Source organism: Hyperoodon ampullatus (genome assembly GCF_949752795.1).
Source record: "Hyperoodon ampullatus genome assembly, chromosome: 18".
NCBI lineage: Eukaryota > Metazoa > Chordata > Mammalia > Artiodactyla > Ziphiidae > Hyperoodon > Hyperoodon ampullatus.
This window is the reverse complement of record NC_136931.1, coordinates 36344645-36362838: the sequence shown is the minus strand read 5'-3', so window position 1 is coordinate 36362838 and position 18194 is coordinate 36344645. Positions and strand designations below refer to the sequence as shown.

The 18194-nt window shown below is 44.6% G+C and overlaps 1 protein-coding gene across 1 annotated transcript in view; it reads right to left on the bottom strand.

Annotated features, from left to right (window-relative positions):
* ABCC11 (ATP binding cassette subfamily C member 11) overlaps nucleotides 1-14174 on the bottom strand; it is a gene marked incomplete at both ends in the record, with an annotated part of 50198 nt that extends 36024 nt beyond the window's left edge. Inside the window, 6 exon segments of the mRNA XM_079724060.1 lie at nucleotides 2807-3040; nucleotides 5102-5249; nucleotides 9859-10001; nucleotides 10003-10018; nucleotides 12405-12523; nucleotides 14076-14174. Of these exon segments, the coding sequence (XP_079580186.1) occupies nucleotides 2807-3040; nucleotides 5102-5249; nucleotides 9859-10001; nucleotides 10003-10018; nucleotides 12405-12523; nucleotides 14076-14174 (759 nt within the window).
* Between the last annotated feature and the right edge of the window lie 4020 nt (nucleotides 14175-18194).

Sequence of the window (18194 nt, the reverse complement as noted above, 5' to 3'; positions counted from 1 at the left end):
ATTAATGTCTTTTGGAATTACCAACCTGAATCCCTAAGAAGTGATGTCCTTTTAACCTTAACCTGATGTCCTCCCAGTTCCCAGGATGTACCCCAGGCTGAGCCTTTAAAAACTGTTAGTGTTGGGGCTTCACTGGTGGCGCAGTGGTTGAGAGTCCGCCTGCCGATGCAGGGGACACGGGTTCGTGCCCCGGTCTGGGAAGATCCCACATCCCGCGGAGCGGCTGGGCCCATGAGCCATGGCTGCTGAGCCTGCACGTCCGGAGCCTGTGCTTTGCAACGGGAGAGGCCACAACAGTGAGAGGCCCGCGTACGGCAAAAAAAAAAAAACTGTTAATGTTGAGGGACATGGTACAGACACTCTGGAGGGCAATTTAGCAGTATCGCTTAAAATTAATGATTGCACAAACCCCATGACCTGCCAGTTTCATTTCTCTGTTGAGAAACATTCTCCTGTGCTGGAGGAAGCACATATACAAGGATGTTCATTGCAGCACTGCTTATTGCAGCAAACCCAGAAACACCCTAAATGTCCATTGTTGGGGAAAGGTTAAAGCGTCCACCCAAGAAGTATTGGATAATATTGATGTAAAAATCTCACCCCAAAATCTATATTCTACGTTTTCTATTGGTAAAACCACGTTGCAGAACACTATGTAAAATGCAGTATCATTTACGGAAAAACACGCACACAAATACAATATGTTTTCTATGGGTAACTTGCATGTGTACCTAAATGTACTTTTAAAAGTTTGGAAGGTGATGGTAGTCACCTCCAGGCAAAAGGAGGGTGATGAGGTGTAGGGGGTCATCTATACTATTTTATTTTTTTTCCAAGGAGAATGTATTCAGGTGTTTTCAAAATTAATTTTAATATAAAATTTAAGGGAGCAACTCTCTAGAAATCCTCATATGAGCAACTACTTCCATCTCCAGTTCCAAATGGGTCATGTTGTTTTCTGCTTCTGTGAAGATGTTTGGGGAAATTGGGCCTCACATACAGTAGGGACTTAGAACAGAGGCAAACAGAAAAGGAGCCAGGGTTGGCCTCGGTGCAGAAAGTCTCCTCAGCAAGGCAAGTGAGGGCACTGGTTCAGAGCCTGGACTTTGCAACCAGGCTCTGCTGCTTACCAATCACGTGACTTGTACAAGTTTCATACCCTTTCCTGGCCTCAGTTTCCACCTCTATGACAATGGGAACAATAATAGAAACTACTGCATAAGAGGGTCATCAGAGGACAAACTGAGCTAAGTAAAGCCCCTGGGACAATGGCTCAGAGGAAGTTAGCAGTTACTGTGATGACTCTGCTGAGATGAACAGGGAGAAGGGCTGCTGTGAGTCCTTTAACTCCAGTCAAGTGTGGGAAGACAGGGCAGCCTCCTGCTTAAGCCCTAACAGAAATTAATGATACAATTTAACACGTGAATCACCGGCCCCCTTCCACATACTTTACATGTAAATACTAACTCATTTTATCCTATGAGACAACAATTCTATAAGGCTGGCCCTATTATTATCCCACAGCTCCAGAGAGGCTGAACAAGTTGCCTAAGGTCACAGAACTAATAAAATGGTGAAGAATAACAATAATGATGATAACAATAAATATCTTACATTTGTTAGCATTTGAATTAGAAAAAGCATCTACTTGGTGGCATTGGTTAATACAGCAGACATTATTTTGTACGTTGTCCTGTGTAATTTGGATTCTGGGCTTTTCCAGGGATGGAGTAGTGAATCTGAAATGGTTCGTGTCTTTGAAGGGGGCTCATTTGAGTGGAACAGCCAGATTTGTGCTTGGTGGGGAGTGGGGGCAGAGGGTGGGATCTAGAGACACTATCATGAAGGAGAGGACGTCTCAGCTGGGCCTTGAAGGATGAACAGGATTTTAAAAGGGCAGGGGCAGTGATGTGAGCAAAGCTGCCCAGGGGTGGACATGTCTGGTCTATCTGGGGACTGCAGGTATAGTCCCACTAGGCTGGGAGGGTGGAAGCCAACCCAGGACTAGAGGAGGGGACACAGGAGGAGATGAGGCTGGAAAGTTGCGGATGCCAGATCACAAAGGAGTTTGGCTTGAGGGTTAAGAGCCAAAGCAGTACTGAGTTTTCCAAAAATTAAAATGTGTGTTTCAATATAAAACTAATCTATGCTCCTCAAGGAAATTGGTAAGCAGCAGAAAAATAGGGAAAGAAAAATTAAATATAGAAAATTCCAATATCCCCCCCATGAGTCTGGGCCATAGTTGGTCATATCTTTCTTCAGTCTCTGCCATTGTTTGTCTGTGTTATGCTGTAGGGAGCCCCAGACAATAACAATAACCAGGCCTGTAAGTATTCCTCCTCTGCAGATAAGAAAATTAATACTGAGAGGGTTTGTCTCTGCTCGCTTTTCCCTAGATTTCTCTGAGCTACCAAGTCCTCCCATACCTTCTTCCCCAGGTTGGTTGAGGGAATATGCTTTCTGTTGTGCCTCTACTCAGGATTTGTGCCTTTTGGTTCACTGCTGTACCCCCAGGGCCTAGAACAGGGCCTGGCCCAGAGTAGGCCTCAGGAACTATTTGTTGAATGGATGGATAAATCCTCTCTAAAATACAACTGGCATCCCCCTGGGTTGTTGTCGAACTGCTCTTATGACCCCAGAGGCAATTGTTGATGGTTATCAACATTCACCCTGGGAATGATTTCCTTTCTCTTTCTTCCTTCTCTCCTAACTCCCTCTTGTCCCTCCCTTGGCCTCCAGGAAAGTGATGTCTCCAGGAGAAGGAGGAAACTACCAACTCGCCTCCACGTGCAGCCTCATCACTTACCTCTCCCATGGCGATGTGTGTTAAAGACTTCAATTGTATCAGCTTCTCAAAGGCACAGGAGAAGACAGCTGTACGAAACCTGATGCCAGTGTGCTGGTTGATGACCCAGCATGAGCACATGCTCAGAGACTTCAGACACTCGGTGAGAAAAAGGGCAAAGCAAAGCCCTACTCCATAGGCAATGTTCCCCAACTGTTCTTCAGTATATTCCAGGATCTTTGGTATAACCAGCATCTAAAAGGAAACAGGAGTTTGGATCATTCAGACTTCCTAGGCCTGCTTTCAGGCAACACGAACCCAATATGCACCATGTGTGAGGTCCTCAAGTCAAGGGAGGGGGCTTATTGAACGATCACAACTGACTCAATCATAATCCTGCACTCCAGAAGGTTGCAGTCCAGTTGGAGGAGACTTAGGAGTTCAACTGACCCAGGTCAGAATCCCAGCTCCACCACCTCATAGCTGGTCCTAAAACCAAGCAGGATCCTGTGGGACTCCTGGACACAGAAGCCTTTCTGTGTCCCCTGTTTCTTGTTTGTAGGAAATAGGCTTCAGCCTCCATGACCTTCCCTGAGTTGCAAGGGGCAGGTTCAAACAGTTGCTAATCAGGGAAGGGAAGGGATGTGGAGACAAGGGAGGAGCAGCCAAGAAACAATAGTGCAGCCTTGGGGCAGGGTCCTGGTTCTGCCTCAAGGGATACACATAACAATATCTCTGAGCTCTTCTGCAGAACTAAAACCCACAACAAATGGAAGATATTAACTACTTGATGAAGCATTCTTCATTCCAGAGAGAAGGTCACAGTTTGACAACCTTGAGAACCACAGGAGCTCATCAGGAGACCACCTGAGGCCAGATTAAAGGAATGCAGGCCCTGCACATACCCTGATCTTTGTCAGCAACCTCGCCCTTGAACCATTGCTATAAAACTCCTCACCAAATCCCCCCGAAAAGGGACACACAGTTTTGAGGGCATTAGCCCACTGTGTCCGCCTTTGCCTGGCAAAGCAATAAAGCTCTTCTTTTCTACTTCTCTCAAAATTCTGTCTCCGAGGTTCAATTCGGCACTGGTACACGGAGGCAGTTCCAGCATCAGTCCCGACAGGAAACAGAGGACACAAACAAACAGGGTAATTCAGGTATTAATAACAAGACTATTTACAAAGGTGTGGGCGGAACTGAGGAAATTCAACGGGGATGGAGAAGCACCCTGAGCCAGCAACAGCAGGGAACTAAGGGGAGGAGACAGGGTGCGCTTCCTGAAACCCAGAAGGAGAAAGTCATCCAGAAAGGCCCCCTCATTTTCGGATCTGGTCACCAACCTCCAGTGACAGGAAGGGAGGCAGTCAGAGCAATAAATATCTTGCTCTCACTTTCTCCTTCCCTCCAGCTCTCTGTTGGAATCTCCCACTGGTCCAATCCAACCAGAAGCCAGAAGCAGGGGGACCCCATTGATGTGATTCATAAAGGTCACACATTAGGGGCACAGGGCGGTGCAGAGAAAGGTGGAGAGTGGATCTGGAGGGACAAATGCAGAATATGCAGCACACTAACTGTCACCCAAGTCACTTATCTCTGTGGTATCATCAGCTGTTGCTTCCTCCTAACTTACCTCCATCCTTCCCTGACCTGGTAACAGCGCCTCAGTTTTCTTCTGGGGAGACTCTCGCCTGCCCCAATGCACGCCGTCTAGGCTGGATTGTCAATCAAAATGCTCCACTGCTGGCCAACAGGTGAGCACGTGACCCCAGCTGGGACACCCAGACTCACTGTCTGCAGTGAGAATCTTGGGCTGAGGAACTGATAGGAAATAGTGAGCCCATTCATCCCAACCATGGTACATGGAGGAGACCTACATGCCCAGAGCTGCTCAGCCATTTCTCAAAGCAGCTCGTGTGTACTGAGCTGGGCCGAGTTCTAAGTGTTTTATATGCTTAACTCATTTAATGTCGCCCTATGAGGCAGGTAATTTCGGGCTCTCCATTTCACATGTGAGGGTTTCTATGAGGACTACGGCTGAGAGTGTCATGGGGTTCACGAGGAAACCAAGGCACAGAGGAGGTAAACAAATTGCCCAAAGTCACCCAGAAATTAAGTGGCAGAACTAAGGTTAGAACCCAAGCAGTGGCTGCAGAATTCACACGTCTAACTACTACTAGCTCCACTGTCCCCAGAAAGTCTACATTTTCTGAGCAGCAGCTGAGAGACAAAGACATTCCCAGTTCTTGGCATGGATTTCAACATGCTAACCTCCAAGGCCTGGAGTCCCAAAACCTCCCCAAGCCTGCCACTTACTGGCCCCAGAACACTCGTGGCAGAGAAGCAGCAGCCCAAAATCGTATTGAAAATAACCCTTGTTCTTGGGAATCTCAGCATCACTCGAAGCAGTGAAGCTTTGTCAATTCCATGCCTTGAGACTTCTTCTTCCCAAAGGAGACGAAGCCTTGAAAAGAGGAAAATTGAGGCAAATGAAATCTCTTTGTATGTGTCACCCAATTGTCCTAGTTCTTGCTAGTCTAGGATCTTGGTCACAGAAATCGTCAAACATAACACAAATAGAGAGAACAATATAGGGCTTCTCCCCAGATATGCATTCCCCAGCTTTAAGAGTGATCAACATTTGACATTTTTATTTCATCTCTCCTCCCTTCCACTTTTTTCTTTTTTTGCTAGAATATTTCAAGCAAATCCCAGAGATATCATTTCATCTATAAATGCTTCAGTGTGTATCTCTTCCAGATAAAGCCTTAAAAAAACCCGTAGTAACCATAATAACAATAGTTATGAATTAATAACTATTCATTATTAGTAACTATTAATTAATAGTTATATATTAATAACATAGTAAGAATAATTCCTTAATGGCATTTAATCCAACTTTCTCTAATCATTTCAAAAATATGCTCTTACAGTTAGTTTGCCTAAATCAAGATCCAAATAGGGTTCACTCATTGCAGTTAAAAGACAAATCTGATAGGCCTCTTGCATCTCATTTTAATCTGTAACAGTTTCCCTTCCTCTGCATTTTCTGCCATTTACTTGTCAAAGAAACTGAGTTATTTATCCTGTAGAGTTTTCCACATTCTGGATTTGACTGATTGCATCCCTGTGGGTCTGTCTAACATAAATTTCTTTTCCAAATTTCTATTCCCTGTATTTCCTATTAAACTGCTAGTTTAGATCTAGAGGCTTAATAAAATTCAGAATTCAAGTCAGCTGGCAAAAATACTTAATAGGTGATGTAGTGTAGGTCCTTTTGCATCACATCAGAAGACGTACAATGTCTGCTGTCCCACTTTTAGTTATGTTAAGCTGGATCAGTGAGTTAAGGTGTGTCAGCCTGATTCATTCATTGCCAAGTTCCCCATCACTGATGATCGTTGCCTACATCCACTTCCAACAGGACTGGCAAAATGGTGATTTGTCTAATTCTGTCATTCCTTTTCTATTTAGTAGCTCGAATTTTTTCTGTAAAAAATAACTTTCCCTCATCAACTATTTTGTTACCCTGAAATACAGTAGGTTGAGGAAACAGCCTAAGGCTTTGAATAATGTCACTCTTCCTTTTTATACGCAAATTAAGATTAATAAAACCCAGAACTCTGACCTCCAAAAAGTGCCCTCATTTATTTCAAAGTCCCCAAAAGGGTGCCCCAGTGTTGGATCATCCAACCAAAAGTGTATCCTTATTTTGACATTCCAAGCTAATGATGCCTGGGAGGTTTGTGCTACACCAGCAAAACAGAAACACCAAAAACATTTCGTTTGGGTTTCAAAACATTTCATTTTTTTTCAGAAAAGCATTAAAGAACTTATCGTGAAAAAAATTAAAATTATGTTGACTTTCTTACACTTCTTTTTTATTTTGAATTATATTTGAGGCAGGAACAGGGGACTGGACAATAATCATTGTAATAGTCAAGGCTTCCAGCGTCTTAATCTGGCCCTTGGATGCCTCCCATGCATCTGCAATGCAATCTGTCAGCTGCAGGCACCGTGCTGGCATCGGCCGTTGGACTTCCTGGCTCCTGCGCCCCTATGTCCGGTTCCACTGTCTGGAAAGCAGTCACCACTGCCCATGATGAGAACATCAAGGACTATGCCAAGGGACTCCAGATGCTCCCGGAAGGTGCTACTCCTTAGACTGTGAGAGCACGGTGGACAGAACAGCCTGCCTTGTTTGGCCACCCTTTGCCACCAGGGCCCGACAGCGGCACTGTTTTTGCATGTTCTCAAACAGCTCTGTCAGCATCTGGGTCTCATTCTCTGCCCAGAATCTCACCAAGTCTCCCATGGCAAGCAGTTCTAGCCCTTTCTACTCTTCACCCTCCAGCCATGGATACTCATGCCTAGCCTAAAACCGGAAGGGAACCAATACCATGAGAATCTTTCTGTCCTACTTTCCTTCAATCAAAACTCCAGGCCTCTTCTTCCTTCCTGAGTAATGAAAACTACACCATCCCATGTCCACCTACGTGGACCAGATAACTTGAACAGCCTGGGCCCTAGCTCAACAAAGCAAAAATGTCCCCCCGGACACCTGTCTGTGTTGGAGGCTTCTATTGCTTGTGGATGGTATTACTCAGGACAGACCATGGAGCCACATCTCCTCATTCCAGCCCTAACCCTACACATAACACAATCCACAGAGACAACAAGCTCTAGAGTTGTTTCTGTGGATACTTTGACTAGACAAATCCAAGTGTTCCGTAGCCTGCCCACAGCTCTCCTAGCAACTCTATCAATTTCTGGCCATGATTATTAGACTTAGATTCAAGAGACTTGGTTGCAAACTTCACCTCCTCCACTCATTAGCTATATGATTCAGGGAACATCATTTCATTTCTCTTCATCCTGGTTCTTCACTTGTAAGTTGGGGAAAATAATATCTGCCCTGTTTATTTCATAACCCTGTTGTGATGGTCAAAGAAGACAATGGATGGGGGGAAATGCTCTGTAATTGTAGAACAATAAAAATGTGAAGAATTATGAGGGTCCTAAGGATGAAGGTGATGGTGGTGATAATGGTGATGCTGCCGAGAGTGGTGGCAGTGATGATGGTGACAGTTTGTCAGCACATCCTTATAGAATCCAAAGCCCTTTTGAAAGATTAGGGAAGACACACCCCAGAATGCTGCCTGTTAAATGGAGAACATATAGAAAGAAACCCCTGTAAAGGTGTGAATGCATGGATAATTACCTTTCCAAAGAAACATCCAAAAAATGGAGTGATTGCAAAAGTGTTGGCAGTCAGACCTCGTGAGTTATAGAATTCAAAAGGCAGCATCAGTGAACAGGAAGTGAAGGGAAGTAAATCAGGAGATCTTGGACTTCCCTGGTGGCGCAGTGGTTGAGAGTCTGCCTGCCGATGCAGGGGACACGGGTTCGTGCCCCGGTCTGGGAAGATCCCACATCCCGTGGAGCGGCTGGGCCCGTGAGCCATGGCCGCTGAGCCTGCGCGTCCGGAGCCTGTGCTCCGCAATGGGAGAGGCCACAACAGTGAGAGGCCCGCGTAGGGCAAAAAAAATAAAAATAAAAAATCAGGAGATCTTGTCCTCACAATGGTTAGGGAAGAAGAAGCAAGCTAACATTTAACTGATTGCCTATTATGCATCTGGCATTTTCCTACGTGCTTTACACTGAATCTATTACCTCTTGATTCTTACAACAATCCTATGAAGGATCGTGAGATTAATTTTTTATAATTTACTATTTTATATATAAAAACACAGGACCCTGAGAGGGTAAGTAACTCATCTGACATCATAGCTGGTAAAAGGTGAGATTCCGACCAGTATCTGACATTATCCAAAAGGTGCTCCCTGGAAACTTTCCTTTTTTTTTTTCCTGAGTAAGTCTGAGAAGCAATGGGTCAAAGTTTAACCAGTTTCTGTATTCTCAGTGTCTTCACTACACTGATTTTCTTTATAAATCTCTGAGACCTGGAGACAGCATGCAACAGTTCACAAGCTCCCTGACCACTGGATGCTCTTTTCAGGGAGGCTCTGAGGGGACCACCATTTCCAGGAACACATTTGGAAAATGCCATCTACACCTGGGGTATCTCATAAGTAGCTAGAGGTAGTAACATGAGTAGAGGACGTTTCAAATCACTCATTTTCCCCCCATATGATCTTCCTATTACCTTGTAAGGTGGGTGGTAACGAAATTTAACCCCACAATTAGTTAGTGGTGGCTCAAGGATTAAGAACCTGGGCCACTCACCAAAATTTAATCATCAGTGACACAGATAAATGCTTGATCCACAAAAAAAAAAAGGCAAAAGGGGGCTTCCCTGGTGGCACAGTGGTTGAGAGTCCGCCTGCCGATGCAGGGGACACGGGTTCGTGCCCCGGTCCAGGAGGATCCCACATGCCGCGGAGCGGCTGGGCCCGTGAGCTATGGCCGCTGAGCCTGTGCATCCGGAGCCTGTGCTCCGCAACGGGAGAGGCCACAACAGTGAGAGGCCCGCATACCGCAAAATAAATAAATAAATAAATAAATAAATAAATAAAAAGGCAAAAGGGACAAGAAGCAGTAATTTCTAACTTCTCAGTATCCTGGGCCCCCAGGCAAACCTGATAAAAGATGTGAATTCTTGGTCCAAAAAGAGAGCTCTAGCCCATACATATAAAATATGTAAATTATTTCTTAACTCCAGATTAAGAACCTCCAGACTAGAGTGCGGCCTCCTGCTACAAAGGAAGAACCGAGGGCTTCCCTGGTGGCGCAGTGGTTGAGAGTCCGCCTGCCGATGCAGGGGACATGGGTTCGTGCTCCGGTCTGGGAAGATCCCACATGCCGCGGAGCGGCTGGGCCCGTGAGCCATGGCCGCTGAGCCTGCGCGTCCGGAGCCTGTGCTCCGCAACGGGAGAGGCCACAGCAGTGAGAGGCCCGCGTACCGCAAAAAAAAAAAAAAAAAGGAAGAACTGATATATTTTGGCTGTCTGAGGATGGACCACCCCTAAACACACACATTTAAGCGACTCTGGTCACCATCCACCAAGACGTGGTCTTTAACCAACCCCACTGGCTTGCCCAACATGACTTACCTTTTAGCATTTTGGGCTGAGGCATCATGTACTGACAGCTGGGGGATGGTGTTCTCATCTAAGCATTTCCGTAAACCTTGGATCATGACTGGGCTGAACCATGACAGCGTTAGGTAAGAGAACAGGCCAGCATCATCCAGGGGCTTGGGGCACAGGAAACCTAGCAGAGAAGTCACAGGCAATGTGGTCACACTAGGATGTAGGCACCAGAGGTAGACAATTAAGTCAAGGGCAAGATTTGGAAGGGATGAGTGATGACCACAGTGTGGTCATCTGGATATGCAAAAAAGTATTTTTTTTCATGACTATTATTTGTGATAGTTAAAAACTAGAAACAACAAAACACCCATTGATAAGGGAATGATTTAAAAAGAAAGAAAACCAGTATGGTACATCTTGTACCGTATCATAGAAAACAATGCAGAAGGGCCTAAAAATAAAGATGATCTACATGTAGAACATGGAAAGAGCTCTAAGAATATTAAGCAAGAAAAAAAAGCCACTTGCAGATGAAGAAATTTATTTAGTATATTTTTACTTATATAAAAAAGGAAGAAATAAGGGAAGGCAGAAAAAACAATATATATATCTATTTGACATACAATATATGTCAAATTATATGACAATTTATATCAAATCATTAATAGTGTTTGAAGTAGGGATTAGAATTGGCAAAGAAACAGGAAAAGAGATTCTCATTGTTTTAATTTTTCTGTTTTACTTATATAACTTCCACAAAAACAATAAAAATGAAGAAAAGTAAATAAGAATGATAAGGTCATAATCTCTGGGAATAATTCACAAATAAAGAAATAATGATTGGATTAGGGTGTTGAGATCGTGCGCAATTTCTACTTGTTTTTTCTTTTCTTGGCTGCACCTCATGGCATGTAGGATCTAGTTCCCTGACCAGGGATCCAACCCAAATCCCCTGCATTGGAAGTGCGGAGTCAACCGCTGGACCACCAGCGAAGTCCCAATTTCTACTTCTTTTTTCAAAATTGCCTTTAATGCTAAATAATTCAATATGAAGAAAATTCAATTTTTAAAAAACATTTGGGGAGAAAGACATGAAGGCAAAAATGTGAAACTCGTGGGATGTTCTTTGTTTTTGGCTATGGCCTCTTTTCTCCATGTTCTGGCATTTTACATCCTCCCAGCCTGTCAGCAACCATGGTTGTACATTCTGAGCAATGCTGGCCAAGCCTTTGCCAGAGATGTTGGAGAGAGAAGGACTGATGGGAAGATGAGACATTGCAGCAGATGTATGGGACCATCTGTGATCACAAGAATAGGGCCAGAACTGATGAGCTGGTGCTGATATTCCAAAGGCCCAGCAGAAACACTGTCACTCTAAGATAAGGCTGCCCAGGTAAACTCAAGCACCAAGGTTCTTCGTGCTGGTGGACATAAGATGCATTAGGTGGGTAACAACCTAGGTAGTATTGATAGAAGCTCAGATTAAAAAAATAGGAATACCAATGCAGTTTGTTTGACAGCTAAAATGTGGGAGGGAAGAGGGATCTTTAAATATGAAACAGGCTCCTGGTGATGAAACGCTGAGGAATCAGACTAGAAGTGTCATGGTCCTGTCAATATATGATGCATAAATGAAAGTGTGCATGAATCTGTGGGGGGCACAGATTCACGCACACTTTCATGGCACAACATGAAACCATGGGTGTATAAATCAGAAAGTCATTTGGTGATGGTTACTTTAAACTATGGTTTGTTAGAGAAAGCTCCATGAATTTCTTAAACTCAAGTTTAAGGGTAACATCATAGGGCATGTTACCCTTAAATGGTCCTTTCAATGGCTGCCCATTTCTCTCAGAATGAAGACGAACGTACTTAATGTGGCCTGTGGGGCACACATGGTCCCCCAGCGTCTGCCCTCTGCCTGCAGCTTCATCTCGTGCCACACTGACTACCACACAGGACTCTCCAGAGACACTGGCCTCCTTCTCCGCTCCTGGACACATACATCACTGTGTTCCTTCCACCGCAAGGCTGGGCCTTTGCACGTGCTGTTCCCTCTGCCCAGGTCATCCTTTCCTCACTCTTACCTAGTAAATTCTTGTCCATCCTCCAGGTCTCAGCTTCAGTATCACTCGGAACCCATCACATTGTCGCTGTTCCCTTGTCCCTCACGCCCCATATTTCTTCACAGCACCTTCCTCCAACAGCTGTAATCCCATGTTTATCTTCGAGCCTACGAGCTTACTTCTTCCCAACATGAGGTTGGTGACGGGCAAGGATCCTGTCTGTCTCACTCACTGTTATCCCCCCACCGTCTGGCACAGTGCCTGGCATGTGTAGGTGCTCAATGAATCCTTGTTGACTGAATGAAAGAAGGAAGGAAGGAAGGAAGGTGCTGGCTGTGCTTCCCTGATGTGCCTCAGGCTTCTCAGGAGGTGTTTGGCTGTGGTGGGTGACAGGACGGTGTTGGGACATGATTAGGTAGCCTTTGGGAGGGGTCCAGGTGTGAGGGTCTGAGGATCACTGCCCTGGAGGGTACCAACCCTCAGCTCCCCTTTAGGACTCACTTTGGCTTCGGACGGAAGGGAATCATGGCTCTCCAGGCAGCATCGTACTTCCCCATCTCTGGTGCCTCAGGATCCCTCACCTGCTGGCTCCAGGGGCTGTCTTCAAGAGTGAAAGTTTTCTTGGGAAAGATAAAACAAAAGCACATCAGTTTCAGACTTCACAAATACTGTCCTGAGGGAGTGAGGGACCAGCCACCCGAGGAGGGTGGATCTTTCCACATCCAGCCTTCTAGAGAACGGCTACCAGAGTCAGACAGAGAAAGACAAATACTGTATGATCTCACTTATATGTAGAATAAAAAAACACCTACCCAACCAACAACGAAACAAAAAGCCTGATTGCTGGGTGCCAGAGCTGGGGGGTGGGGCGGGGAGCATAGGCAAAATGGGTGAAGGTGGTCAAAAGTACAAACATCCAGTTATAAGTCATGGGGATGTGATGCCCAGCGTGGTGACTATAGTTAATAACACTGCATGGCACATTTGAAAGCTGCTAAGAGAGTAGATCTTAAAATTCCTCACAAGAAAAAAAATATTTGAACTATGTGTGGTGATGGATATTGTGACGATCCTTTCATAATATATACAAACAGGGCTTCCCTGGTGGCGCAGTGGTTGAGAGTCCGCCTGCCAATGCAGGGGACGCGGGTTCGTGCCCCGGTCCGGGAAGATCCCACATGCCATGGAGCAGCTGGGCCCGTGAGCCATGGCCGCTGAGCCGTACTCCGCAACGGGAGAGGCCACAACAGTGACAGCCCCGCTTAAAAAAAATATATATATATATATATATATATATATATATATACAAACAGCAAATCATTACGTTGTACCTCTGAAACTAATATGATGTTTTATGCCAATTATATCTCAATAAAAATAAATAAATAAAAGAAAGGTTGCCAGGCAGGGAATGAGCACTGGGCTGAGAGTCAGAACAACCAGGTCCCAGCTCTCGTTCTGCTCCACATCGGCTGGGTGACTCTGGGTGGGGGGGTCACTCCACCTCCCTGGGCTTTTATCTGTAGATAAACACTGTAGACAAGAAGAAAGGGCGCTATTTTTAGTCATCCACAGAATGCAAGACCAAGTCACCCTCTGAGGGTAAACTACTAAAAAGAAATCAAGAAGTAAAAAAGTAAATCTGAAGACATTACATGTTACCCTTTTGATAAAGAGGGAAGCAACTAAAATGAAAAAGATATATCATTTCTAGGACTTCATATAGAATAAATAACACTCTCTTGAAAGCACAGCAAGGGATCTGTGGGAAGAGATTCAGAATAGTGGTTACTTCAGGCAGGGAGAGTTGGGAAATGGGATGCGTGGAAGACCAGTAGCTGGATGTGATTGTTAGGGTAGGAGCTGGTGAGTTGGTGATGGGTTTATTGGTGCTTATTATATTATTATAGGTAAATACGTAGATAAATAGGTGTGTGATAGAGAGACAGACAGAGAGATAGAGAGGGATAGTGGCAGAGAGATGTATGAGCCATGAATGTGTATCATGACCAAGGATTATGATTCATCTAATTGTGGAAGCCTGAGTTCCATTAAAAAAAAAATCAAAGTTGAATAAATATGGGAAAAAATTCTTTGACCTAGTTTATGACCATAGAGAATATCCTGTCAACTCAGTTTCCTGGTGTTTTGATGCAAAGTAGATCTACTTACATAGCTAAGTCGTGAAACCATGTCATCATCTACATCCAAGCGGAGATTCACAAGGTCACCAGAAGACCTGGGGACCCAGTATATCTTCCTTCTGGTCATTTTCAGGTGTCCTGCCAATTCTTTGTTTCCCAGAATCAGAGAATCTGAAAAGGCAACAGGTAGGAGCAGATTAGATAGAGCCCTAAGCAGCCAGGAGAGGGGGGATATCACCCAGCAGTGAGTGTACTGGGGGCCGTTGTCACAGCAGCTGCTCTTCCCTCTGCTCGGAATGGGCTTGGGTCCCTCTCTTTAAACATCTACTTGGGTCTCAGCCCAAGATCACCTAGGGAAACCTCAAACCACCCATTCCCAACCCACATCCTTGGGCCAGGTCAATCTTCTTTAATATATTCAAGGCCTGCTCCTAAAACCATGCTTCTTCTTTTATCCCAGCTTGTAATTGTCCATTTAGGTGAATCACTGATTTTTTAGAGTTCATTTCCTGCACTAAACAGAGATCCTCACGAGGGCAGAGACATGTCTACTTTGCTCACTATTAAATCTCTGGGGCCTAGGGATCTCCTAGGAGGAGAGCATGTGCTCAATAAATAAATGGTGAATGGATGAATAAACAAATGAAAGAAATGTGATTTTGCCATTCTCTGACTTGGTTTTCACAGACTCAAGGGAGTGGATCTGGGCACAATTTAGGAATTTTAAATAACTAAAAAATATATTAATTTGATTTTCATTTTGCCTTTGTGAATATCTGATTCACTCCCAGAACATCCATGTGCCTGGGGCCGGAGGGGGGATGGTAATTAGTAATATTTCTGAAGGAATAGAAAGAGAAAGAAAATGTACAACAGGGCTGGCTTCGTGCGGTATGATGGGTGTCTCACAGAGCCCTGTACTCAGAAGGGCACCAGGCTTGGTTTAATGCTCTGCCCGTCACCATCATGAAATTCTTCATAATTTGAACAAGGAGTCCCACATTTTCATTTTGTACTGGGTCTTGCAAATTATGTGGTCAGTCCTGGTGTTCAGATACAGCTTTTGACATTCAAGTATTGGATTGTGCTTCAAGTAAACAGACCTGAAGACTAGCCTATTCTCTTGGGAGAAGATTCTCTAAATTCCTTTATTCCATTCCTTCCCATCTCACTTCCTTTTAGCAAATCACACCCCAATCTGGTGAACTCAGTTTCTGGAATTCTCCTATAGAGCCTACAAGATAGACTCCGCAGCCATGGCACCAGGCCATAAGGTATACAGTTGGCCCTCTGTATCCACATGTTCCACTATCAGGATTCAACCAATTGATGATAGATAACATTTGGAAAACAACCCCCCAAAAAACCAGAATGTTCCAAAAAGGTAGATTTCAACTGGCACATGAAACTATTTACATAGCATTACATTTACAGCTATTTACATAGTATTTACATTTTATTAGATATTATAAGTAATCTAGAGATGACAAAGTATATGGGAGGATGTTCTTAGATTTTATGCAAATACTACACCATTTTATATAAGGGACTTGAGCATCCTTAGATCTTCATATACACAGCAGGCCTGGAACCAATTCCCCCTCTGAACTGAGGGGCAACTGTACAACTGTGATGGTAGCAGTGGACCTTTCAGGGGTGATGGAAAATTAAAAAGAAAAGGAGGGATGTCAAGTAAGAGAGGCTGTCCCATATTTCTTGTTTAAGACTGTGGGAAGAGTCCAGTTTCTGGCTGCTATGAACCAGCCTAGGACACAGACACATTAAAGTGAAATTGGCATGAATCAATGGAAGGAGGCCCTGGGGGTAGGACCATGGTGTACTGGTGTGCAGTTTATTCACTACACAAAGGTTCTCAGGGGAAGGAATGGGGAGGGGGAGAGGGAGGCAGCAAATTCTAGATTGCTAGTCATGCACCCTGGCAAGGGGCTGTGTCCTCGGTCTCAGTAGTGTGCTGGTAAACGTGTGTATCTGTAACTAACCTGTGGTTCCAATTGGTGTAGTTCCAACATAATTGTTACTTGACATTTTGGTTTATGTTAATGAGTCTCTTTGCTGAAGAGTTTTCAAATACTGAAAGAATATTTTCTCATTTTTTGTGCTCTTCACAATGTAATGGCTACAAGCACCACACACTTGTTAATCTGCATTATTAACACTTCCTGAATTTATTTCTTAAGCCTAGACAATCAATAAAATAATAAAACAAGCCCAGATTTGTAGCCTTTGCTAATTTTTGTGGTGTAAATATTCCCATTTTGGATGATTTCAAGCTACCAACATGTTGGGAAGAGAGGCGCATCAAGAAATCACTGTACGGTTTTCTCCAGGATACAAGTACAGTAGATGTAAATAACCTCAAAAATATAAATAGTAGGGCTTCCCTGGTGGCGCAGTGGTTGAGCGTCTGCCTGCCAATGCAGGGGACACGGGTTCGTGCCCCAGTCCGGGAAAATCCCACATGCCACGGAGTGGCTGGGCCCGTGAGCCATGGCCTGGCCCCTGGGCCGACGCGTCCAGAGCTTGTGCACCACAACAGTGAGAGGCCCGCGTACTGCAAAAAAAAAAAAAAAAAAAAAAAAAGGATAAATAGTGAAATAATTAGGAAACAATAGATTTTTGAGTATTACCTTTGTCTTTGATATTATTAATTGTAAGTCTATATAATTTAATTTTAATGTTTGTGTTTAACAACTGGGTTCTCAAAATTCCTGAAAATTTGACAGTTTGTTCTTGTGAACCAGCATCTTAAAATGGTAAGCCTAAACATTTATGTTCTCCTAATTAACCAGCAAGTAGGGGCTCATGAGGAAGACCAGATTCTTAGAGAACAAATACAGAAATTAGATTTTTTCTCACCTTTCAGTTATAGTATGATTTGCCAACTGGTTTATTTATACACACCTGCAAAGAGATACAATGAGGGTTTTAAAGATGTGACTCCTTATAGAAATACAGAAGTCACCCAGGAAACTAGCAACAGGGAAAAGTAAAGCAAATGAAAATGAAGGGAATGCAAATGTGTGTAAAGGATATGCTTGCAGAACACAAATTGCTCATCTCAACATAACTGGAACTCAGCCACATATTGGCTTGAGCTGCCTTCCATGTCTATGAGGCCCACTTCCCAGCTTCCTTGAATGGCCAGGGGAATTCCCTCCAGAGTTTTCTTTGGCATCCTAGAAAAGTTCCCTGGCCTTCCACCTTCCTCTCAAGAAGATAGAGCTGACGTTTATTCATTCTAATTAGGGGCAAGCTCATCACTGTGGTCAGGCAGGGGGCCAGGACAGGACTGGGAGTAAACCAGAGAGGAAACAGATGCTTCCAGCCCTGTGCTCCCTGATCCCCAGGGGGCCAAAGTCATGATTAGTTTAGACACGGGTCATTTGCATATGGGGAAACAGCCTGTGTACAGGAGGGGGGCCCTTGGAGGGAGGTAACTTTTTTGGAGGAGCTGATTTATTTCCTCATTGTTCTTACCACTTTCCCAGCAGGGTCTAGTGTCCAAGGCCAGAAGGGGCACCAGAGGGTAGGGGAGGTGCCCATGGCGAGGGGCAGAGGGGCGGAGAGCCAGGCCTGAAGAAGCTGAGATGATTAGACCGATCCCTTGCCTTCCCTGGGTAGCTAGGTAGCTTTCCAGGGGCTGGTTCTCAGAGCTCCTGGAGCCCCTCGCTGGCCGTGGCCGTCTTGTTGACTGCTGAATCCCTACAGCCCAGAGCCTGGTCTTCTCTGTTCCAGAAACTGGGAAGCTCCTTCCCATCTTGGTCTTTGTCTGAGTCCTAACCTCTGCTGAGAACACTCTCCTCTGAGCTCCCTGCAGAGTCTGGCCTTTCTCGTCATGTAGGTTTCAGCTCAAAAACACCACTTCTGCAGGGTCACCTTCCCAGACCTCCCTCTCTCATCTTGTCCTCTTGTCTCTAGCACCTTCTACAGATTTTCCTATTAGATTTCCTTTACTTATCACTTTCTGAAATTGTCATTTCTTTGGGGGCTTACTTATTTTCTGCCTACCTCACTAGAATGTAAGCCCTTTGACACCAGGGGCCTTGTCTGTCATTTTCGCTGATGCATCCGTGAATCTAGATTACTGCCTAGCACATAGCAGATGCAGAATAAGTATTTGGTGGAT